This window comes from Beta vulgaris, chromosome 5 (genome assembly GCF_026745355.1).
Source record: "Beta vulgaris subsp. vulgaris cultivar EL10 chromosome 5, EL10.2, whole genome shotgun sequence".
NCBI classification, from domain to species: Eukaryota; Viridiplantae; Streptophyta; class Magnoliopsida; order Caryophyllales; family Amaranthaceae; genus Beta; species Beta vulgaris.
The window spans coordinates 7,590,241-7,612,646 of record NC_079206.1 but is presented as its reverse complement, the minus strand read 5'-3'; the positions used below and the strand labels follow the sequence as shown (position 1 = coordinate 7,612,646).

Genomic DNA, 22,406 nt, shown 5'->3' with positions numbered 1-22,406 from the left:
GTTACACATACATTTCAGGGCATATTCTCTTCGGCATAAAACAACTGAACTGAATTGAACCAAATTGAATTGAATTGAACTAAACTGATATGAATAGTGATATGTGAGAGTAAAAGTATTGTCCAAAGCTGAACTGAACTGAACTGAATTGAACTGAATCAAACTGAACTGAACTGAATTGAACTAAACTGAAAATAAACTGGAGAGAACAGACCCTTAGAGTAAGTTGGCAAAATGTCTCTATTAGCTTTGTCATTAGGATTGTCTTAGAGATCAATCAGAAATAGTCAATTTACCCTAAATTGGAAAGAAAGCAATAACATAAACTTTTAACAAATTGAGCAAATTTGGCTCTCCCTTTCATGATATCATATTCAATTATAACATCAAAAGACCCTTCACCTCAAATTATATATATACACACTAAAAGAACTTGATATCAAAGAAAAAACAAAACAAAAATTGCTAGAAATGGAGGAGACTAAGGCAGAATTCACGAGTACAATTCATAATCAATAGTATCTAATATCTTATATACTAATTATCGTCAATAAAATATATTTAAATTATGAAATTTGTATTATCTCATATTTCATCTATATATAGTACTACTATATAAGTCGGTGCAAAATTGTGTGAATAGATGGCTGAATTTAATTTGGGCCAAGTGTTACACCACTTAAGGATGTCTTGGCCTAGTGATTAAGATTGAAGTGCTGTGAACGATAAGTCACAGGTTCGAATCCCCCCTCCCCTGCCTTCGTGGCTCATATGGATAAAAAAAAAGAAGCCATATAGTCGCACAATGACACTCAATTCCGATATTTATGAGACATTTTGATATGATACTCAACATGATCTCATTATCCATGAAATCGAATTGAATCAAACTAAACTATGTCCGAGAAAGAATTTAACTCAATTCAAATGTAAAATACACCCGAAAATAATCCAATTCAAATGATCTGAGACGATCCGGATTTGAACAACCCCATCGCCTAGTAAACTACGTTGGCATGCAATGTGAAAAGAATTTTGATCCACAGACACCACGGGAGTAAGATGATCCACTCCACAGTTTTAGAGTCGTTTTTGCTTAGGACTAAAGCGAAGTCGCAAAATTCACAAAAATTGGCAAAAGCATAAATTTCTGTTCTTGTCTGATTCATATCATTAGTACGTAACAGTCAAGACAACTACTTGAGAAAGAAGTTGTTTGGATTTGACTTATATTATATTTTCTATTGTTAAAGTTTGCAAAAGAGTGAAGAGTTAACGTGGTTAGATGGTTATCGCGGCAATTTTGATGGATTTATTTGTAAGTTTGTAAGGAAAGTATGAAACTAATGACTATTATCTCTGTAATATTTGTTCATTTTCAAATGGTAATGTTTCTTTATAAGTATTGATTATGAGTGTTTGCGGTTTGGGTTGGTGCGGTTTGGGATGTAACCTAATTCAAATCGCAAATATACAGTTTACATTTTCTCAACCCAAATCGAACCATGCAAAACGGTTTGGTGCGGTTTAATCATTTTTTTTCCTCCGCGACACTAATTTTGTAATCCAAGAGTAAAAAGAAAATATGTTAACAAAGATAAAGTGTCCAAATAAATATGAAGTTGACTTCATGATTAAACATAAATAATAATTTATCAAAAGTGTACAAGTTCTTTACCTTAATTTTTTTTCCCAGTTGTATACTTATATGCCACATCGTCAAGTGTATTTTTTTTATAAAAAAAAATAGATAAAAATTGCGGTTTTGGTTTACAAAAATTAAAATCCAACTCAAAACCGCAAACCGCAGTTTGCTTAAAATCATAACCCAAACCGCAATTTTGAAACCGTAAACCAACCCAAACCGCAGAAAAAAGATTTGAATTGCGGTTTAGTACGGTCCGCACTCTGAACAACCCTAGTTTTACTTTTGATTACCATTCACTACCAAATTAGCTAGAGATGGTATCAAGTGGTAAATTTTATTAAGAACACATAACTAATATCTATCGATAATTTTGAAAGACCAAGGATATTCACATCAAACTTTCCTTATTAGTATCATTACGAGCCATCATTTATATATCACCTTACAGGCTTACAAGATGCACAAATCATGACATAAAACCCAAATATAAAAGAAAGATTTTTATAGTGTGAATGTGTGATAGATCGAGAGTCTTTTCTGATAGGTATGCACCAAAAAATTATATTATTTGTGAAATTTGTTTTAAACATAAGTGTATAAATCGATACATATATATTAAGAGGTGTTGTTGCTGGATATATTATTGTTCACTTGATGTTCTCCTTTTATGCACTTCATAACACCCATTGTTATTAGGATCACGATCCGAATCGTAAGGTGATACGATCTTACAATCGAAATATATCAGAATGATCTTAGATTGTGCGTAGAATCGGATTGCCTTTGCATGATCGGTACCAGTCACGAATTCAGATTTTGTAGGATCACGATCCTAATAACGTTGAATTGTCTTTCCCTTAATTGAAAAATATTATCACCACAAGTTGATAAGAACCAAGGCTAGCTCTTTTCTTATAACTATCTTTATTTCGTTCTTAGGAACCACACAATTTTACAGTGACTCTAAAATTAAAGTATGGGTTTTACGTGTTGGATTTGTATAGATTATTAGTTAAGTTGTCATATCAGTTGAGTTTTCATAATTAATTAGTAGGTGTAGGGTTGTAGGCACATAAATATTTCTTCCTGTTTTAGTAGTACCCAATGGGAAAACATACTGTCATCCTCGTTGGTTCAAACTCAAGAAAAGCGATTGAAATGCTTGTCCAAACCATTTTGAGTCCAAACCACTAAAAAATGAAATTCAATTTAAAATCTCAATTTATTATTCTTGATAATTAATTGATATTTATTTTATTTTTACATAAATATATTATGAAATTAATTTCATAAAATTAGATTTTATGGATTTAATCTCGTATTTCAATGATAATGATTTGGTAAAAGATAAGTTACGATGGTTGTTTAACGATAAAAGAGAATCTAGTTGATGAAAGTTGGTTGTGCGTGTCACAAGGCCTTTGTGCTAAGCGCAGGCCTCTTGCGCGACGCACACCACTATCCACGCATTGAATCTTTAGAGGAAGTTGCTAAAAATAGTGAAGTGTTAGCAAAGTTGTGCTGACGCATATGCTTGTTTGTTACACAACAATACATCGAGTTTGCATATATTTCATTCAAATACTAAAAAAAACGTATCTTTCAAGTCAAATACTCTCCTAATCTTTCTCAAAGATTTCGAACTATAAACGAAATTTTGTGAATTGAACACTGAAATCCCTTTTTCAAGGCTAAAAATCACTTCCTTCAAAGTCCGAAATCCACCTAGTCGACAAAGGTATAATATCTTAGCGTCCTTTTTGTCAATTCCACTTTACTTCTCTTTTTACTAATAACTTCCTACTTTTCACGATGTAGATATTTACCTATATGATCGTGTGTAGAATTTTTTACGATTTTTTCACCAAGTACCCCCGAGTTTTCAAAAAATTCACCTGCTACCCTCCATGTTTTCAAAATTCACCAGGTACCCCTCACTTTTATGTAAATACACCCAAATGCCCTTAATTTTCTGTTTTCAACTCTAATTAACCTCTAATCCTAACCCTAATCCTAACCTTAGCCCTAATCCTAACCCTAACCCTAAACCTAAACCTAACCACCCCTCCCCCCACCCTCCCACCACCCCTGCCCCCTGCCCCACCCCCACAACCCCCTTCCTCACCCCAGCAGCCCCCTCCCCCACCCCCCGCAGCCAACACCCCCGTAGCCCCCACCCCTGCGCCCTCCACTCACGGCGGTGTTGCTGCAGTTTTTTCTCTCTCCTTGCGATGGTTCTTTTCTCACAACCACTCACGACGGTGGTTCTTTTCTCTCTCCTCGCACCCTTAACCCGCGCATCCCCCACCCCTGTTCTTCCTCTATCTCGCTGCTTCCCTCGCTCCGCCTCTCCCCTGCTTCGTACTACAGTTGTCGTCGGCGCGGTGGAGGAGAGCGAAAATGGAAGCTAGCTGTGGGGGCCGCAACACTTGGTAGGAATGGGATGGGGGTGGGCGTGGGGGTGGTGTTGTGGGGGTGCGTGATGGTGAGAGAAGGGTAAGGGGACTGGTGAATTGAACTGGGTGCGTGGGAGGGGGGCGCGGGGGTTGGGGAGGGGCTGCGGGGGGTGAGGGAGGGGGGGCTGCTGGGGTGGGGGGAGGTTGGGGCAGTGGGTGGTGGGGTTGTGGGTTGTGGGTTAGGGTTAGGGTTAGGGTTTGGGGTTAGGGTTAGAAGTAGGGGTTAGGATTAGGGTAGCATTAGGGGGTTGATTAGGGTTTAAAACAGGAAATTAGGGTTAATGACTAACGATGATTAACGCCGTTAGTCATTAAGGGTATCTGAGTGTATTAGTTCGAAACTGAAGGGTACCTGGTGAATTTTGAAAACATGGAGGGTACCAGGTGAATTTTTTGAAAACTCGGGGGTACTTAGTGAAAAAACCGATTTTTTTATGTTCCTTTAGAATTTCGACTATACATGTAGAATTTTTTATGGTTCTCTAAAATTTCGACAATACCTAAGGGCCTATTCGCCATTACTGTCTGTTTTCAATTTTTGGTTTTATGATTTTGAAAGTCATATGATCGATATAAGTGGTGTGATGAACTTAGTCATAGTTATACACTTATACAGGCTATGTCAACTTTGAAAATTGACAACAAAAAACTAAAAACTACAGGCCTGTTCAAGATCACTGTCAATTTTTTTTTTTTTTTTTTTTTTTTTTTGGTTTTATGAATGTAAAATCTATACTATATAAATAGTATAATAAACTTATTAAAATGTCATACTTATACTTCCTCCGTTTCGATTTAATCGCAACAATTTACTTTTCATGCTTGTCGAGACATAACTTTGACGGTTAATATCTACTATAATATATATGTAAAAATTATAAAAAGTTGATATTACAAAGTATTTAAGGAGACAAATCTAACAAGATTCCACTTGACTATGTTTTTCATTATGTATAAAGTTCAATATTAGTCAAAGTACCTACTATGAAGAGTGCAAAATATTGACCGTTGCGATTAATTCGAAATAGAGGAAGTACTAAATATATCAATTTGAAAATTGAAAACTACATACTCGTTTTTATTGTTTTTAATCTTATATATTTTAAAAGGTGGTTTATCACAAATTTTATGAGAATTTCTCTTTGTGAGTTAGAGAGTAGTGAGCCGAGCCCCAACGACCTTTTACTCCTATCGGCTACGGGCTATCACTCCCTTCTCTCTTGCTTAGTTGCTCTATCTCTCTCCAAAAATGGCGACTATGAACATACTTTCCAGAACAATCTCTCCATCACCTCGATTACTCCCTTCAAACTCTCATCAACCTCTTCAATCTCTCTCTTTTCTCTCTCCTCCTACCACATCTTCCTTCACAATCCACAGCTTTCTCTCTCTAAAACACACCACTAATTTCGCAACTATCGCAAAGCTTAAACCTCGTTCTCTCTCTATTGTATCAGCATTCAAGAAACTATCGGAGTCAGATTCGGTTCCTTTTTCGCCGGAAAATGACGTAAGCTTGACATCAGATTCCGGCGTTTACGCAGTCTATGATTCTAATGGCGAGCTTCAGTTCATCGGTTTGTCCAAAAATGTCGCCGCTAGTGTTGATACTCACCGGAAAAAGGTGCCGGAGCTTTGTTCTTCTATTAAGGTACCTAATCTTTGAATTGTAGAGGAATTTTACCTAAAGTTTGTTTGATTAATATGAAAATCACATTTGTTGTATTTTCATGCCATAATTGCAGAAATTTGTGCTTTAATTTTTGTGGAAAGAACTAATTCAAGAAAAAGTGGATAGTATTTTGTTGTTATCTTTCTAGTTGTAGCTTGACACTGCTTAATTGGTTTATTGATTATTAGTTGATAAAATTGAAGAGAAAAAAATGCGCTCAAGGTGCTGGAAGTTACGAATCACATTTTCTGTGTATATACTATGTGATGTTTGATTATATTATGATTGTTGAATTATTTTTGTTCAGTATGTGGAATTCATATTTAGGATTTTGTACTGTGTCCGTTCTTAAAACAAATTGTTATGAGAGATTGAAGCAAATAACTTCATTATCGAATTTGAACCGTCATCTTCGTGGTTAGACTTTACTGTTATGCGAAAGTACGAAAGCCTTTCCAAACACTTAGAATTTTGGTAACACATTATTTATTTCTCGAAACTCGAAGGAAAGAGAAGAGATTGCTTAGGTGTTGATGTGTTTTTACCTTCTTAAGAGAGAGCAGTTCAGTTTCTACCAGTAGTAGACTAGTAGTTGTTTGGGCACGAGGAAGTGGAGGGAAGGGTTTCTTTTCCCTTGTTTAGATATCAATTGAGTTGGGCGGAGGCAATGGAGGGAAAGGAACAGAAGAAATTTGAATTTTTGTTAAAAATTAAAGCATGTATTTTGTGCGTGCGTGTGCGTGTGTGTGTGGTGCATGGATTTGTGTGTGTTCAGGTAGTAATAGAATTAGTATGTAGCGAAAATGCTAGGAGGGAATAGGGAAAGGGGAATCATTACCCCCAATTGTTTTGGGGTACTACATTATTGTAGCCTTGTAGGGAATGGTAAGTAACTAATACCAATGAGGGCGATAATTCCCATTCCCCCCTTGCTCACTCTACAATCTCTAATCCATGCTATCTATCACCATCTGGAAATCATCACTATACAATCGTTTGTGGAGAGAAAGTTTTGGTATCACAGCTAACAAAATGCAATCGAACTTCCAACTTCCAAGTGTTATCAAATTAGATAGTGCAGTATATAAGACCATACTGCTGCTATCTGATGACAGACCTGCCATTCACATACACTTTATTTTATTTGACTCTCTCCAAAGGCCAAAACCCGTTACTAATTTTACTATCTTTATTTGACACTACTTCCATCCCTTTTCCTCCCCTCCCCATGCCTTACTTTTTAGAAATTGCTACTAAACAAGCTGAATATGTTGCAAAGCCTTTGGGAAAAACTAGGCGGGGAATAATAAGAAATGAAATTGTACCTATATTTTCAATCAGGATACTTGTTATGTTAAACACTCCCTTAAATGGGAGAGTGGGGCATTTGTCTTAGTATAGAATGAAGTGTCTTCCAATTAGTAATTCCAATTAAGTGCCCATGTTCACTTTGCAAACAAGTCAACTTCTGGAAGTGTCTACATTTAAGGCAACTATGCATAACTGTAACCAAGATCAATATCAGAATGTGAAAATGACTTAGTGATAATGGAGGAGCTATGGGTCTAAATGTCTGCACAAGTACATGTAAATCCTTCTTGTTCTTGGAAGTTAGTTACTTGGTCATAACATTTTAGTAGTTCATAAAGGTGTGTAATAACCTTGACTAGTGTTGGAGTTTAGATATAGGTTGTTAGAGTTTAAATATTCTTGTTAGTTGTAATTCTAGCATTAATTTTGTTACCTATTGTAATTAGTATAAATAGGTAGATGTTATAATATTCCTTCTCACTTTTTTACACAATAATAAAATGTAAGTCATAGTTTTATCTCTCCTCTTGATTCACGAGCTCCACAAAGCTCAACAAAGGCCGCCTTCAATCTTCTTTCTATTTCTTTCTCCTACTTCCTTCCTCCCTTGACACAAATTCTAACTAGCATGAAGCATGCAAAAATTGCTTGGTCATCTGCTCCTTATGATTAATTCAGTGCTAGGAGACAAATGATTAATAAAAAAATTAAAGCTGAGTGTGTGTTATTTGTGATATTGTCCGTCTTTCAAATTGGATTGGAGCACTAGAACACTCGCCAATCGCTATTAGGTTATATCCATGTTGCACTGATCTATTGGAGCCGGCATGTTCATCCTAGATTTATCTAATTATATTGAACTAAGGTGCAACTAATGAAAGCAAGGTTTTTTTTTTTGGAAAAAGTGGAACTTAATTTACTTAAATAGTCTTTGTACACAGTTACTAGCCATGATCAGAGGGTTCACGATCTAGATTTACTGCCATACTGTGGTGACTGATAGCATACTAGGCAAATGAAATATAATCGTGAAATCTAGAATCTAGTCTGCAGTTCATAATGTGTACAAGAAGATGTTTTGTGGGATTATGTTGATGTTGCACAATGTAAAACCATGACATAAGTCGTCTTTCATCCTTGTAGTTTCTCTATTCTTGAGTTGCATTTAGTAAGAATTATCTTTTCGATGAAAGGAGATAGAATGTCTGTTGTTATCTCTCATTTAAAAACCTTAATCATACGTAGGTTGGAATTGTTGATGATCCAAGCAGAGAATCCTTGACCCAAGCTTGGAAATCATGGATGGAAGAACACATAGCAGCCACAGGAAAGGTTCCACCAGGAAACGAGACAGGCAATACAACATGGTTTAGGCCACCACCTAAGAAGAAGGCAGATCTCCGTCTAACGCCTGGACGAAATGTACAGCTAACAGTTCCACTAGAACAGCTTATTGATAGGCTGGTTAAAGAAAACAAAGTTGTTGCTTTTATCAAGGGATCTCGAAGTGCACCTTTATGTGGGTTCTCGCAAAAGGTGGTTGGGATGCTTGAAAGCCAAGGGGTGGATTATGAGAGCGTGGATGTGCTTGACGAGGAGTTCAATTATGGATTAAGGGAAACACTCAAGAGCTACAGCAACTGGCCGACATTCCCTCAGATCTTTGTCAATGGAGAATTGGTCGGAGGATGTGACATATTAACCTCCATGTATGAAAAGGGTGAGCTTGCTAGTTTGTTGAAATAAATAATTTATTTTCTTGTACACTGATATGAACAATATAAAACTAGGGCTTATAGATTTGATTGTGTTACAATATGAGTGTAAAGTTTGAGCTTTGTATGTTGCTCAAGCAGGTAAGTTCGTGGTTTGTTGTTATAATCTTTGTTGTAGAATGCTGGAGATCAAAACTACAATTCTTTGACCAGGCAGCTAGAATAAAAAGCACAGAGGACTTAAACTATAGTAGTATGATCTCTTCATTTTGGCAATGATCACATACTACTGATAAACTCGCATCTCATTATTTTCTTAAGTTCGTCTATCAACAATAGAACCCAAGAATTAGAGTTGGGGAGAGGTAGAAGTGCCATAAAAAGAGCTAGAATCATCTTCACCCAAATCATCTTATGGTACATTCATTTTCTTGAAAGACATGTTTAAGAGGTACTACATCATACGACACTTGTTACACAATAAGTTATTGTGTGCACCAAATCTATTCAATTTTGCAATTAATCCTTTCGCATATAGTTTAAATAATTGTAGAATTTCCACTCTCGACTAATCTATTTACAAAACCATGGTTGCGTTATACTAGCTCTTGAACTTATTATGTTAGAACATCTATTCCATTAGCAATCAATTAGTTAATCTTAACCACACTGAATGGTTTGGATGTCAAAAAAAAAAAAAAAAAAAAAAACCACACTGAATGGTGAACTTTTGGAAGGAAATATTTACTACATGGAGAAAAAAAGTTATAATATTATTTTTAGAAGAAATATGCATGTCGTCCCTCGACTTGCTTCTCTTATCTTTCCATTGTTTCCCTTCAAATCTCGAACTATAAAACAAAATTTTAAAAAATAACTCAACAGTCTTACTGAAATGATTAAACTAATCACTGTATAGATTAACAAAAGCAACAAGGATGTCTTGGCCTACCGATTAAAGTTGAGGTACTGTGAACGATAAGTCACAGGTTCGAATCTCCCTTCCCCTTCTTTGTACCGCCTTCATGGCTCATATGGGTAAAGAGAATAAAAAAGATTAACAAAAGTGATACCGAATGGATTAAACCAATCAATATATTAAAAAAGTGGTCCATTCTCTTCTAAATTAATTTCATGCTTTTGTAACGAGTATCACTTTTAAAATCTATAACAAGATCTTAGTGGGATTTGAAATGATTCATCATTTTGTTTCCTTATAAAATGATTTTCACTTAAATCTACTATACAACTTATAACGAGATCTCGAAACATAATTAATTTCTACCGAAAATTTATCCTTTTTTAGGTTCGTTAGTACTTACGTCCCGTTTGGTAGTTAGTCATAAATGATGGTAATGAGAATTAATTTGTGTGTAAATTTGTGAAAAATGTCATTGTCCATTTCCATGTAATGCTAATTTATTCTAAAATGTCTACTTTCCTTCTTGAATTTTCAATCCCATCTAATACCACCTTGTAGGTGGTAATGAGTGGTAATGGAAATTGTTTCCCCTTGAAGACAAAAAGTTTTAAGGGTGAGATTGCTTGCCCATGGAGAAAAAATGACTCCCCATGGAGATTTTAGGGGTGTTTCCCTAATAAAATTATACTTAAAATTCATTCTTATTACCGTAATTTATTAACGAGTACCAAACGGGCCGTTAGTATTCTTATTGGTTGGAATTTCCAGCTATCTTGGATTCTTGGTATTTTTTTGGAAAGTTACAGTTATAACAGTTAATTCGAAGTTGTCATCAACCTAAAATCGTCGAATTTAGGGAAACTTGACATTGAAAATCTTCCTAATTAACCCCTCCCCCTTATCACATCTACTGCAAATTTTGCTGTCACAATCATCAATTATTCCCGTAGTTTCTAGGGTTTAGATCAAAATTCATGTTCATAATCGAATTACATCTTCAAATTCATCAACGAAAGTAGTCACAGTTTTCGAGGTAAAGATGGAGGAGAGAGAAATTGGAATTAAGGACGAATCATCACCTTCTTCAGCTACTAATTTTCGACTTTTTGATGAAATGGAGCTTCTTGAGTTCAAAGATAAGTACGTGATCAGAAGAATTAGTTCTCCTAATGAAGGATTCTCCGCTAATCGCTTTGATGGCGATATTCAGCCACTTAACAGTTAAGATCATATTGCTTCCATTGCTGTTGTTGTTGTTGTTGTTGGAGCTTAGTTTAATGTATTTTGATTTTGCGATTAATGTTTACTTTGATTAATCAGACTGTTATACTTTAGGTTTTTATGATTATAATCGTAATATTACTATGATATAGTTAAGATATGATGTTTTTAAATTGTTGAAGGTAGAATTTTATCAATGGTGGAGTATATGTTATGTGACGTGTGTAATTTAGGAAATGAATGATGAGGGCTATTATTAGGTCGGGCGAAATCGATTTTCACTTCCATGTGGTTTGGGAATCAAGATTTGTATTGTTTTGTCATATTTTATGTACATGAAGCAAATATAGTGAGTTGTGAAGTATTTCTGTATGTGATGGTGACTGGAAATGGATTATGTGTCCCGTTGTTTCAGGTGATGATGTTCTCGAAAGCCCTGTCAAAACCTCCAAAATATGCGGCGTAGTTGGGACTATTCGATTAGTTGCAGGTACTTTTGTGTGTTGTACTAGCTATGCGGTTCTGTAATTTGGAAATGTGAGGCATGGATTAGGTATATGTTTGTTATTTTAGCATTCTGCTGTCCTGAAAAGTAAGCACTTTGATAAGTAAACAATTCTACTAGTTGTGTTCGAGCAATAAATGTGACTTCTCGATAAGATTTTATAACACATTGAGGCAATAACCGGAGAACAAAGGACGTTGACGATCATGGCATTTGGCTTTATATGTAATCATCTTATATTTAGTTGAAATGGATTGTGTAAGTTTGCGTGTGTTTGATGTACAACTACTGCTCACATTTACCTGCAGGAATGTATATAATTGTAATCACATCTTCCAAAGAAGTGGGGACGTATCATGGTTCCCCTATTCATCGAGTAGAATCTATGAAATACTTACCGTGTAATCTGGCCTTGAAGGAATTAAGTACCCAAGATGTAAGGTTTTGCTTTCTCTTTCCCCTCATTTTTTTGCTTCCTTGCGTGAATGGTGTGCATTTTTCTGATTAGTAGGAAATACATATGTACCTTGTGCAGAAAAAAGATGAAGCGTACTTCACGAATTTGTTGAGAGTTGTGGAATCTACTCCGGGATTATATTATTCCTACGAAACTGATATAACTGTGAAGTATGGTGTTCTTCTGTACCTCTATAATCTTCAGCATAATTGTATATAACAGATTGTGGTTTTCTGAGTAACATAAATGAGTAGACTTCTACAATACTTACGTCTAGGTTGATCATTTCTCCAAAACCAGTTTACAGAGAAGGTTAAAGCTGGCAGCAGGGTGGCAGAACAAACCAATATGGAAGCAGGTTATTCTGACCGTTATATTGCTGAAACTTTTTTGTTCTAAATACATAATGATAATTGTTGCCAACTTTCCATTAAACTGCTTGCAAATTCTTGCTATAATCAACCATGCTACTTTGCCTTTTCCCTTACATTATATCTAGAGTTTTAATATTTGTATCATAACTTGGCTGACAAATTCTTATAGTTTCTGTTATAATTTATGATAAAGAAAAGATATGGGAAAACTCAGAAAGGGAAATGATGTTACTAATATAGTTCTATGTTTTGCCAACAGCGCATGGAAATAATTTATCAGAGGTTTAAGAATTTAGATAAATCTAAGAGGTCAAATTGCTTACATATTCTGTTGATATTAGGATTATGCCAGAAACATCTGTGATAAATCTGCAGAAAGAGCTGTGATAAATCTGCATGTTTGGATTATATTGGTCTGATTTGCATATCTAACATCTGTAGGAGAAGATGAAGTTGTTAGAACAGTAAGTTTATACTACCTTTACTTATATTGACTGCCTTTCCTTATATTGCGAGATTAAGGGGCCACTAGTGTGAAGCATCCATGATCATGCTAGGATTAGAATATAAAACTTCTTTTTTTTTGTTTGGCATATATCTTGGCTAAATAGCCTCCAGGAAATCATATATAGTATTCCATGAGCAAGATATAATGAGGAGACTATGCCATGTAGCCGAAGGTGGTTTAAAGATACTTTAGTTAAACGTGATGCATCCTTAGTTGAAAATCTAGGGTAGCAATTGGCATCAACTTGCATCCATACCTAATTTAATACGGTACAAGATATTTTGTCAGAATCTTTGACAAATGCTGGAACTCTGAAAATTTAAAATAGTGAATAAAAGACAGGAAAAGCTCATATTGGGTTTTAGCGGCTGTATGGTGACAATTACATCTACCTATTCTTGTTAAAATAGTGTTGCTTGGGCTAGGACACAGATATTTGGATCAGGTATGAGTGTGCATATAGTTAATTGAAGTTTGAGATCTTGAATATTGTGAAATTGTTCATATGATCAAGTGTTCATCACTTTGGATATTGGTGAAATTAGATATGTTTCTTTATATTTTCAGTACGTGAAGTACAGCATGTAAGTAACACAACTAATCAGAATGCCTATCTCCAGTTGCTTCATATTTCTTGATTCTACAAATCTTGTTTTCCCTCATCATGGCTTATGTCCAAATAACTTCATTGGCTCTGGCTTTATTAAGGAACACACTTATAGCATGTGATTTAAGAGAGTTTGAAGGTTACATGGATGTTTGACTAGAAAACTCAAAACTTCCTTGTCATGAAGACCTTCTGTTCGTGGTTTTATGTCTCTTGTTCTGCATTCATCCTTGCTTCTCTTTTGTTTGTCGAGTCATCGTCTTGTGTTCATCCTATTTTTTTAAAGAGAAATCCAGAAATAAGGTAATGGGGGGAGGGAGTTCAAACTTCAAAGACATCATTAATATTTACATATCAGTAGATCATTGCCCAAATTATATTATTATTCTCGATGCACAGATATATACAAGTACAAAATGATATGATTAATCAGTAACGTAACCAAATCATATAGATCAAAACAAAGGACTTCCATAAAAATGTACTTTGTGTCCTTATATATTATTTTTATTGTCATTACCTCTATCAAAGTCTATCGTATGTATTGAATTAAAATCTGTTATTTAGATTTTCGTTATTTGTTAAGGGTGCCATTTCCACTTATACTTTTGACTAGGAAGCTTGAGGGGACTAATGGCCATACCCTACCTTAGCTTTTGATGTTTTATTACTGGCTTCAGTGTAACTGTTCATGAAGCCTACTAAAAAACTTATGCCTCATTTCTCTGGTTCTTTATCTATTTTTAGGCTGACCCGCGATATGTTTGGAACAGAGCTCTTTTGGATGAGCTTATTGAGCATAAGGTGCTAGTTTTTGATCCTCTATTCAAAATTTCTTGATATTTGACCAATAATTATATAAGCAAATCCTGCATCCATAGCTGACTCTTTTTTTTCTTTTAATTTCTTCGGGTTACAGCTTGATGGGTTCATTATTTCTCTGGTGCAAGGAAATATCCTTTTAGCGGTCTATATAATAATGTCATGGCTCAATAAAGTAGATATTATTCCTACCATCTTGCTGTATGCAAGCCTTTTTGTTCCTGTCATCACTTTCCTTAACAATAGGTTTAAGCTTCCAGACTGCAGAGTTGACATTAAATAATGCACCTGTTACCATTACTTTGATATCAAGAAGATGCACGCGCCGCCTAGGTACTATATATTTTGAAGTACCACTGTCACTATTGTTATATATCTGCTTCGATTACTTATGTAACATTACTGAAGGAACCAGAATGTGGAGAAGGGGAGCCAACTTGGAGGGAGATGCCGCTAACTTTATTGAAACGGAGCAGTTGCTTGAATTGAAGGATTTTAAGTCTTCTTTTTTGCAGGTTTATACATCTTCCTAATCTCCTGATGCTTTTTGGAATTCTGTTCATTTTTCTGATTTACCTTGAAGCATTATTCTCTGTCTTAGAGTACACGAACTAATGTTTCTTGAATACTGAAAATTGATTATGCTGCAATGGTAGAACTATACATTCACCTCTTAGGCTCCATTCTTTATCTGGTATAAAGATAGTAGGAATATGATTTTTCCTTTCTCTCTGTGTTGAAACAGCAATTATTATTTTGATGCTTGTTAGCCTTTGTTTTCACTAAAACTAAGTTGCTTGAAAAGACTGTTTAAGTTCGTAGCTCTTGTATTACATCATTCTAGTGTATAAGTCATTACTTAGGGTTTAGGATACTTTTGAATTTAATAGAGTAGAATGTTAGTGCCTTATTTCTCACTTATATATGGTGTTGGTTCTAGATGTACGTGAAAGATTAACATTAGACAATGGTCGTCAATGAATCAAAAAAGGTTATTTGTCATAGTCAAGTGTTCGGAATAAAGTACGCTTACATATGTCCTTTTGTTTGACCTTCCTGGGCCTTTTGTGGATATGGGTCCAGGGTAAATTCGTACGCTTCATCAATTTATGATGGCATGTCCACTTGCTCCTGAAAAAATAATGAAGTGGGAGTGCCATTATAAGATAGCTAAAACCAATCCCCTTTTTTGTAATGACATCGTTATTCTTCAAAGTACTCATGCATCTAGCCTTGAAAGCTTTGTGAGATTTTAAGCATATATGGGAAGTTTGATCACATCCTTGTGTACTTGGAACTCTAATATTATTTTACTTGTCAAGCGCTACGATTGTTAAAGAAAGACATTTTTTTTTTAATAAGGTAAGGACAAACCTTGACAAGTTGGGGGAATAAAGGGGATCCAACTTGCCAAGGGTGAGAATCGATCCCAGGACCTCCTGGAACCGGGAAGGAAGCTCTAACCACTAGGTTATCCCTCACTCTCTGTTAAAGAAAGACATGATGCTGCTATATATATACACATTATTTATCTATGAATTTATTAAGCCAGAGTTCCTTGTGATATTCGTATTCACCTGTGCACCAACAATTGATTGTTAAATTCCCTAGACATAGTGTTGAGATTTCATTAAGGTCGTACTTGTTCTATTGGGGATTTCTTGGGGACAAATTAAGAAGGAAGGTGAGTGGAGGTGGTTCAAGGAAGTAGTGCTGGTGTAGGGAGGAACTAGCAGTAGGGAAGTTATTACCCCTCTCTGGGATTAATAGTTATCGACTACCCCCTACCCTAAGGCACCTGTTACCCTCAACCTGATTCCCTTCACCATCATCAGGACTCACTGTCATTCATCTTTAGTTGTCTCCTGTAACCCCCTTAATACATAATACTCTATCCAAGCATTCCCTAAAATATTAGAGTTTTAGTCTCCCATTTTATTTGTTGCACTCCTACATAGTTTTGTGAACAACTGGTGCCCCCCTTTTGCAGTTAAAGTTGATGTGATGAGTGTTCTATAAATTTTATGTTCATCAACCATAATTATTAGCGTGATGCGATTTATCTTATTGTGGGAGCACATGCTGGTAGGATAGCAGATTGAATTCTGTCATGTGCTGGAAATATGCTATTCTTGATTTGCTTTAGGCTTTAAATTGTTAGTATTATTAGTCTCCAATGTTTGTTTCCAATGTCCATCAGATGTGTGCCCGAAGAAGTGGACAGAACTGAGTTATGACATCTTTGCTATGCTTGATATTTCTTCAGCTATTGATTAGATATTCACTAGGAAGTACGATACATTCTAGAATTTGTTGGGACAGACATTTGCTTATGTTGAATTTCAGGTCCGGGGTTCAATCCCACTTCTCTGGGAGCAAATTGTTGATCTAAGCTATAAACCTCGGTTAAACATCATTAACCATCAAGATACGGTATATCTTGTACTCTTATAGCTTTTTGAGCTTGATTGGGCATTATGTTTCTGTAACTTCCTTCTATTTATTACAGTCAAAAATAGTGGAGCGCCATTTCAATGATCTATCACAAAGATACGGGGAGATTTTAGCACTTGACTTAACTGATGAAGTAAGAGCAGCTCTGCATTCTACATCTTGGCACTGTTATACTACTTCCCCAACCCTTATTGTTTGCCCCATTTGGTTTTTGGCTTTTTACTTTGATAATAAATTCACATTGATACATAAGACAATACATTATCATGTGGGATCTTGTTAGCTACCTTGTAATGCATAGTTTTCATATATCAAAGCTAGTACGTAATTAAAGATATTAATGGTAGAACATGTGTCTTGGAGACCGAGAAAAAGCAAAGGGGGCAAACTATAAGGGTCAGAAGGAGTATTAAGTTCTGTGTTTTATATTAGTATAAGCAGACTTTTTTGTTTCTCTTTTGATTTCTGCATTTCATTACTGAGCTATCAGCATTGGAAAAGGTAATATTCTATGAGAGAAACATATTCAATAAAGGACTATATGTCCAAGTTCTGATCCAGCTATCTTATGATAAATTTCCATTTTTGGTCCAAATATGAAATATAGAGTATCTGCCCATATACAATCAATGGTTTTATCATTAATACACTCTTCATATACTCATTGACGTTGAGGTGTGGGTGATGCAATGGCTCTCCTCATATTTTGTACTAAAATATTCCAGTTTGTTAGGAATAAGGCTCACAGTATTTAAGTTCAATCATTAGCTTTTGGTCTTTGTTGCTATACCATATGAGATAAACAACTCAACTGCAATTTTAGATTGATAGTGAAGGTTCCAATTAATGGAATTTATTTTCCACCTAATACATTCTTTCGTAAATGTATTACTGATCTAGTGATCTATTAAAAGAAAACAAAGAGTTCTTGCTGCAGATATTGCTTAAAAAATTGTAAGAATGGCATGTAGACCTTTGTTGGAGCTAAAAGGGTGAGCTTCTAACTTGTATTTCATATTTTGTTAAAGATGGTGAAGATGACGGTCTTTTGTCTATTTCTTGTTTTACCAGCATGGTGCTGAAGGGAAACTTAGCAGCGCTTATGCTACTGAGATGAAGAAGCTGCCAAACGTGAGGTGACTTTCTTCATTACTTACATCTAAGGTGAACACTGAAGTTAAAAAAAGATAAAAGATGATGTAAATGAGATTAATGTACTGCACATTTTTCTGTAAATGCATGTATTCTGCAATTCAGATTTTTAAATGTGGGCTATTGTGAATCTGGCGAATGACATAACTTAATATTGTTGAGCATAAAGTTAGTTCCCAACAACTTCAGAGTGATGGATAAAGTTTTTCATATTCTCTTAGTTGGTATTTTCTGGACTTGTAATGTAAATGATGCTTTCAGATCTCACTCAAGTTGCGACCAAAGAGGCTTTTGTTGAAGTTTTTCACCTAGAATTAAAATTTGAGTTTCATATGCAGTGAGCAATTTCTATTTGTGCTACTTTATATTAATTCTTGAGTTTCTAGTGAATTTGCTAAATTGCTAGTAGATGCATCTTACTCTCTGCCTCGCCCCCTAAAAGGAAACAGAGAAGGAACACCTGTCTTGTGTACAGCTACTTATTCACTAACAATTCGGAATTTTACTTCAACTACCCTTCCTGTCATGTTCTGATCTAATCTTTATAGATAAGATGCATGTCTCTAACAGCTGTGACAAATAAGATGGATTATCTTCACTGCATGTCTCTAACAACTACTGTTGGTTGGAATAGCAGATATGTCCCCTTTCGCTTTCACAGCATCTGTGGCAAGTCAAGTTTTGATAACCTGCACGTGCTCTACGATGAAATATCAGAGGATTTTGGAAAGCAAGGGTAATTTTCAGTTTTAACGACTAGAAATCCTTTTGGATCAACTCCAAATCCCCCCCCCCCCTCCACTCTCCCCCATACCCCCCCCCCCCCCCCCCCCCTTGGTAAGGAAAAGAAAGAAATAAGAAGGAATATAAAGCGGCCAGGAGAACAAGGAAAAAGATTAACAGTGTATAGATAAGAGGATTTGAAGAAAAAGGAGGGGAGAGAGAGAGAAAGATGGATCCAATTTCGTTATTTTAGATATGGATTGGTTGAAGAGAAAGGGAAGGAAACTGAAGGAGCCATTTTGGTTTCCATTTTAAGAAACCAAATTCTTCCCAAGTTGAAAGATTTGGCTTGAAAAGATAAGCTCGCTTACTTCCCTTCCCCTCCTTCTCCCTTTATTATTTCTGTGCAACACATCAAATCTTTTTTTTTTCTCCTTAGCAGATACTTCTTAGTATCAGATCTTTTTTTTTGTCCTTAGCAGATACTTCTTAGTATCAAATCTTTTTTTCCTCCTTAGCAGATACTTCTTAGTAGACTCCGGAGAAAATGTGCTGGAAGAACAAAGAGGAGTCATCAGATCTAACTGCATAGATTGCCTCGATCGAACAAATGTTACCCAGGTTTGAAGGGCTTATATACATTATTGATTTAGATGTGATAGGTTACTGGTCAATAATCAATTCTCTCTTTGTGGACAGCAGCTAAAAGTTATCAAAAATTCTTTTTTATGTTCTTTCTGACATGTACATCTTATGCTGTTTCTAAATCAGAGCTACCTAGCTCGATTGTCATTGGATCTACAGTTGCGTAGGAGTGGTGTATTTTCTCATGAAGATACTATTTCTATCTGTGGTGAAGAGTTTGACAAGTTTAAGATCTGTGAGTTTTGCGTGAATTTAATTTAGTTGACCTCGTATTGAAGAGATATCGTGTTAATTGGTAGTATTTATAATTGAACTTACTCTTGACCTCATCACTGATAGTGTGGGTCGAGCAAGGTGATGAGCTAAGCATAGAATACACGGGTACCCATGCTCTCAAGAGGGACCTTGTAAGGTAAAAAAAATTCATCTTCAGAAGTCTGTCTGAGGCTCAGCTCGGTGCCTACCTTACGACAAGTGTGATGAATAATTTTGCAGATACGGGAAGCAGACTCTCGGAGGACTTATTACAGATGGAATGAGTGCGGTTTCAAGATATTATCTAAATAATTTTCAGGATGGTGTCAGACAGGCATGCAACCATGGCTTATTTTTTTATATTGGAGAGAAGTGGGAGGATACTAATTATAGTTTTGTCTTTTCACCAGGATGCGATTGATCTCATCAGTGGTCGCTACTCTGTTGGCAGAAACAATCCTTCACCCTTTCAACTTAATGCTTTCGAATCACTTTCAGTGAGTCAAACAGTGTGAACTTTTGCTTCTGGGATATTTATTACATTGATTATCAAGTTATCTAACAGTGCTTCAATAATGCATCATGATCAAAATAGTGTATGGTTAGTGCTTCAGATGCTATGCTGAATACAAACCCTTAGAACAGAAGATATGCATGTGCATGTGGCCATGTGTATCATAGTGATAAGAGTCATTTGGCGTCATTATTTTCAGTGAAAGCTGTTTCATGCGTCCCCACATCTCCCTCTTCTTATATTAAACCCCGTTTTAGCTAAATATGTATGTATATTGGTGCAGGTTGTCGAGTCTTATATACGACTCTAATCTATATTACTCGAATCGACTCTTCATTATAACTCAAGTATCCGTGTCAGATCCTCTAACACTTGGACATGGGTTTGACACTTCATTTTGGGTAAAAGTCATGAAATTTTTTCTTAGAAGTAGACGAGTCGAACACTTAGACATGCGCATGTGTCTGACATGGAAATCCGAGTCCGAGTAACATAGACTCTAATCCTCCAGCAATTGTTTAGTTTTTCTGATCATTTATTAGACTATATGATGACTCGTGTACTTCCTAGGCCTTCTGCTAATTTATGTCATTTAACAACACTGCAGTATCTTCCAGTGGCTTCAGCTTTGTTGATAGGGGGACTGACTTTAACGTCATTTTCGCTAAACCAAGGTTTGGGAGACCCACTCTAGTTTCATTATGTGCAACACTTGCCTGAAAATCAAATGAGCTATAACTGAAACTTTTGATTTTCTTCTCTTTCAGTGGGTCGGAATGCTCAGCAGTTTGTATCATCTGTTCTCTGGGCTGGTGTGACTGCTGGAGTTATGGCGTTGGTGAAAGCTAATGGAAGGCAATTCTGTTCTAGGCCTCGTCTCTGTGGCCTTATATGAAAACCTTCACGCTATTTGATTTAGTTGGCAGATCAATAACTTGTATTATTGTGATATTCTTGGTAATTCACGCAATTCGTACATTGATGAATACTAAGGTAATTAATAACCCTTTGCTCGCAAGTGGAAACTCGCCTTTGATTCTCATTTCTGTGCCAACTTTGTAGTCAGAACAAGGATTAAAGCGTCTTAAAGAGACTTTTGAGTTCTCGCTCAATTCTTCTAAGATCAGAGGAGGGAAGGGGGAAACAAGTACTAGTAATAAGTAAGTTACTGTAATAATTTGACAGTCCCTCATATTTATTTGAAATTACCGGAATCAATCTGACAGTTCTTCAGAGGTTTGTATGTCTGAACGAATGCTTGTTAATACTTGACAGTTTTGACATGTTTGCCTTCTAGTCATTTCTGATTTAGGACATAATATTTGCAAGATTTTTGATATATGAACAAGAAGTTTATATGGTTTGGTTAAGATCTCTGTTTGAACTCTATAGCCAGAGTTCGAATTTCGAGGGAACTGGTTAAATAAGTCATTGCAGAGGAAAAGGTTGAAGAGTAATAAGGAGTACATAATACAACCGTGAATCTTGTATTTCAGTGGTGGATCGAGCACAATATTAGCCAAAACTATCAAGAGCGTGACTATGGTAATTTACTTGCTCCTCTTGCCCTTTTTCTCTCATTCTCGTGTTCTCTCAATATCGTAAAATTTTTTTGTTGTTCTAGGGGCTATAGATCTTTTGGTTGATGGTAAGCCCCTATTTTCTTTTAGTAAATTTTAAAATTTATGTTCACGACAAAATCTTCTTCTCTCTTTATTAAAGAGTTTTCTTAACCCAATTATTGAGTTATAGTATTTCTCCCCTTGTGACTTGTGAGAGAGTTTGGGGTTTGTTTTTTCAATTTCGCAGGAAATATTGATTTGTTGATAAAAATTTATAAGTGTCGTATGATAATATCACCTACTCTCAATTGTAGCGATATACTCTCTTATTGAATGATTTATGGTTGTATCAAACAATGATCCTGGTCTTGCAAAATTTGGATTTTATCAAAAAAATTTGTATATACTAGTTTTAATTTCTGATGTAGATTTAATATGATTCTTTTGTCCATGAGTAATTTTACTTGAGCCAACAAGTCACTTGGAAAGCAAACAAACGAAACCAGTATGCTGTATGCTATATCTGTATATCATTCCAAAAGACATTATCCACACCCGTGGTTTTGCGTGAATTTGTTGGCAGATAAGAATGCTAAAACATGCTTTAATAGTTAAAACTCCTGTCCTATCTTTATGTTTCCTCACCAAGCCAACAAACAAGTAGTATCAGCTAGACTTTCCAAGTGATTTTACATTTCGACAAATAAAGTACTTATAAGTTACTACTTGTTATAGCTCCTTATCAAAGATAAACTTCATCCATCTTTTCCAATAGTCAAACTAATACGCTTTGGAGGTATATGACTTTTTAGTAGTGATATTTGGAATTACTTACCGGTTATAATCATAAAAAGTTACTTTTTTCTTAAAAAAATAATTGAAA

The 22,406-nt window shown here is 35.6% G+C and overlaps 2 protein-coding genes across 3 annotated transcripts; both read left to right on the top strand.

Moving 5' to 3' along the window:
• Positions 1-5,258: 5,258 nt before the first annotated feature.
• LOC104892507 (bifunctional monothiol glutaredoxin-S16, chloroplastic) lies at positions 5,259-9,052 on the top strand. Its single transcript, XM_010678463.4, has 2 exons — positions 5,259-5,755; positions 8,333-9,052. The coding sequence occupies exons 1-2, from the start codon at positions 5,354-5,356 to the stop codon at positions 8,831-8,833; spliced, it is 903 nt and encodes a 300-aa protein (XP_010676765.1). The 5' UTR covers positions 5,259-5,353; the 3' UTR covers positions 8,834-9,052.
• A 1,494-nt stretch (positions 9,053-10,546) lies between these two features.
• On the top strand, positions 10,547-21,196 carry LOC104892505 (phosphoinositide phosphatase SAC8). 2 transcript variants are annotated; one of them, XM_019249204.3, is made up of 20 exons: positions 10,547-10,944; positions 11,361-11,435; positions 11,759-11,886; positions 11,986-12,077; positions 12,208-12,265; positions 14,144-14,200; positions 14,316-14,349; positions 14,471-14,551; positions 14,627-14,733; positions 16,565-16,651; positions 16,728-16,805; positions 17,744-17,808; positions 18,459-18,560; positions 19,069-19,168; positions 19,319-19,427; positions 19,532-19,604; positions 19,688-19,781; positions 19,858-19,944; positions 20,569-20,635; positions 20,729-21,196. In XM_019249204.3, the coding sequence occupies exons 1-20, from the start codon at positions 10,764-10,766 to the stop codon at positions 20,854-20,856; spliced, it is 1,803 nt and encodes a 600-aa protein (XP_019104749.1). In that variant the 5' UTR covers positions 10,547-10,763; the 3' UTR covers positions 20,857-21,196. The 2 variants fall into 2 exon arrangements, with proteins under 2 accessions (XP_019104749.1, XP_010676764.1); XM_010678462.4 differs by having other exon boundaries at positions 10,548-10,944; positions 18,462-18,560.
• The last annotated feature ends 1,210 nt before the right edge of the window (positions 21,197-22,406 follow it).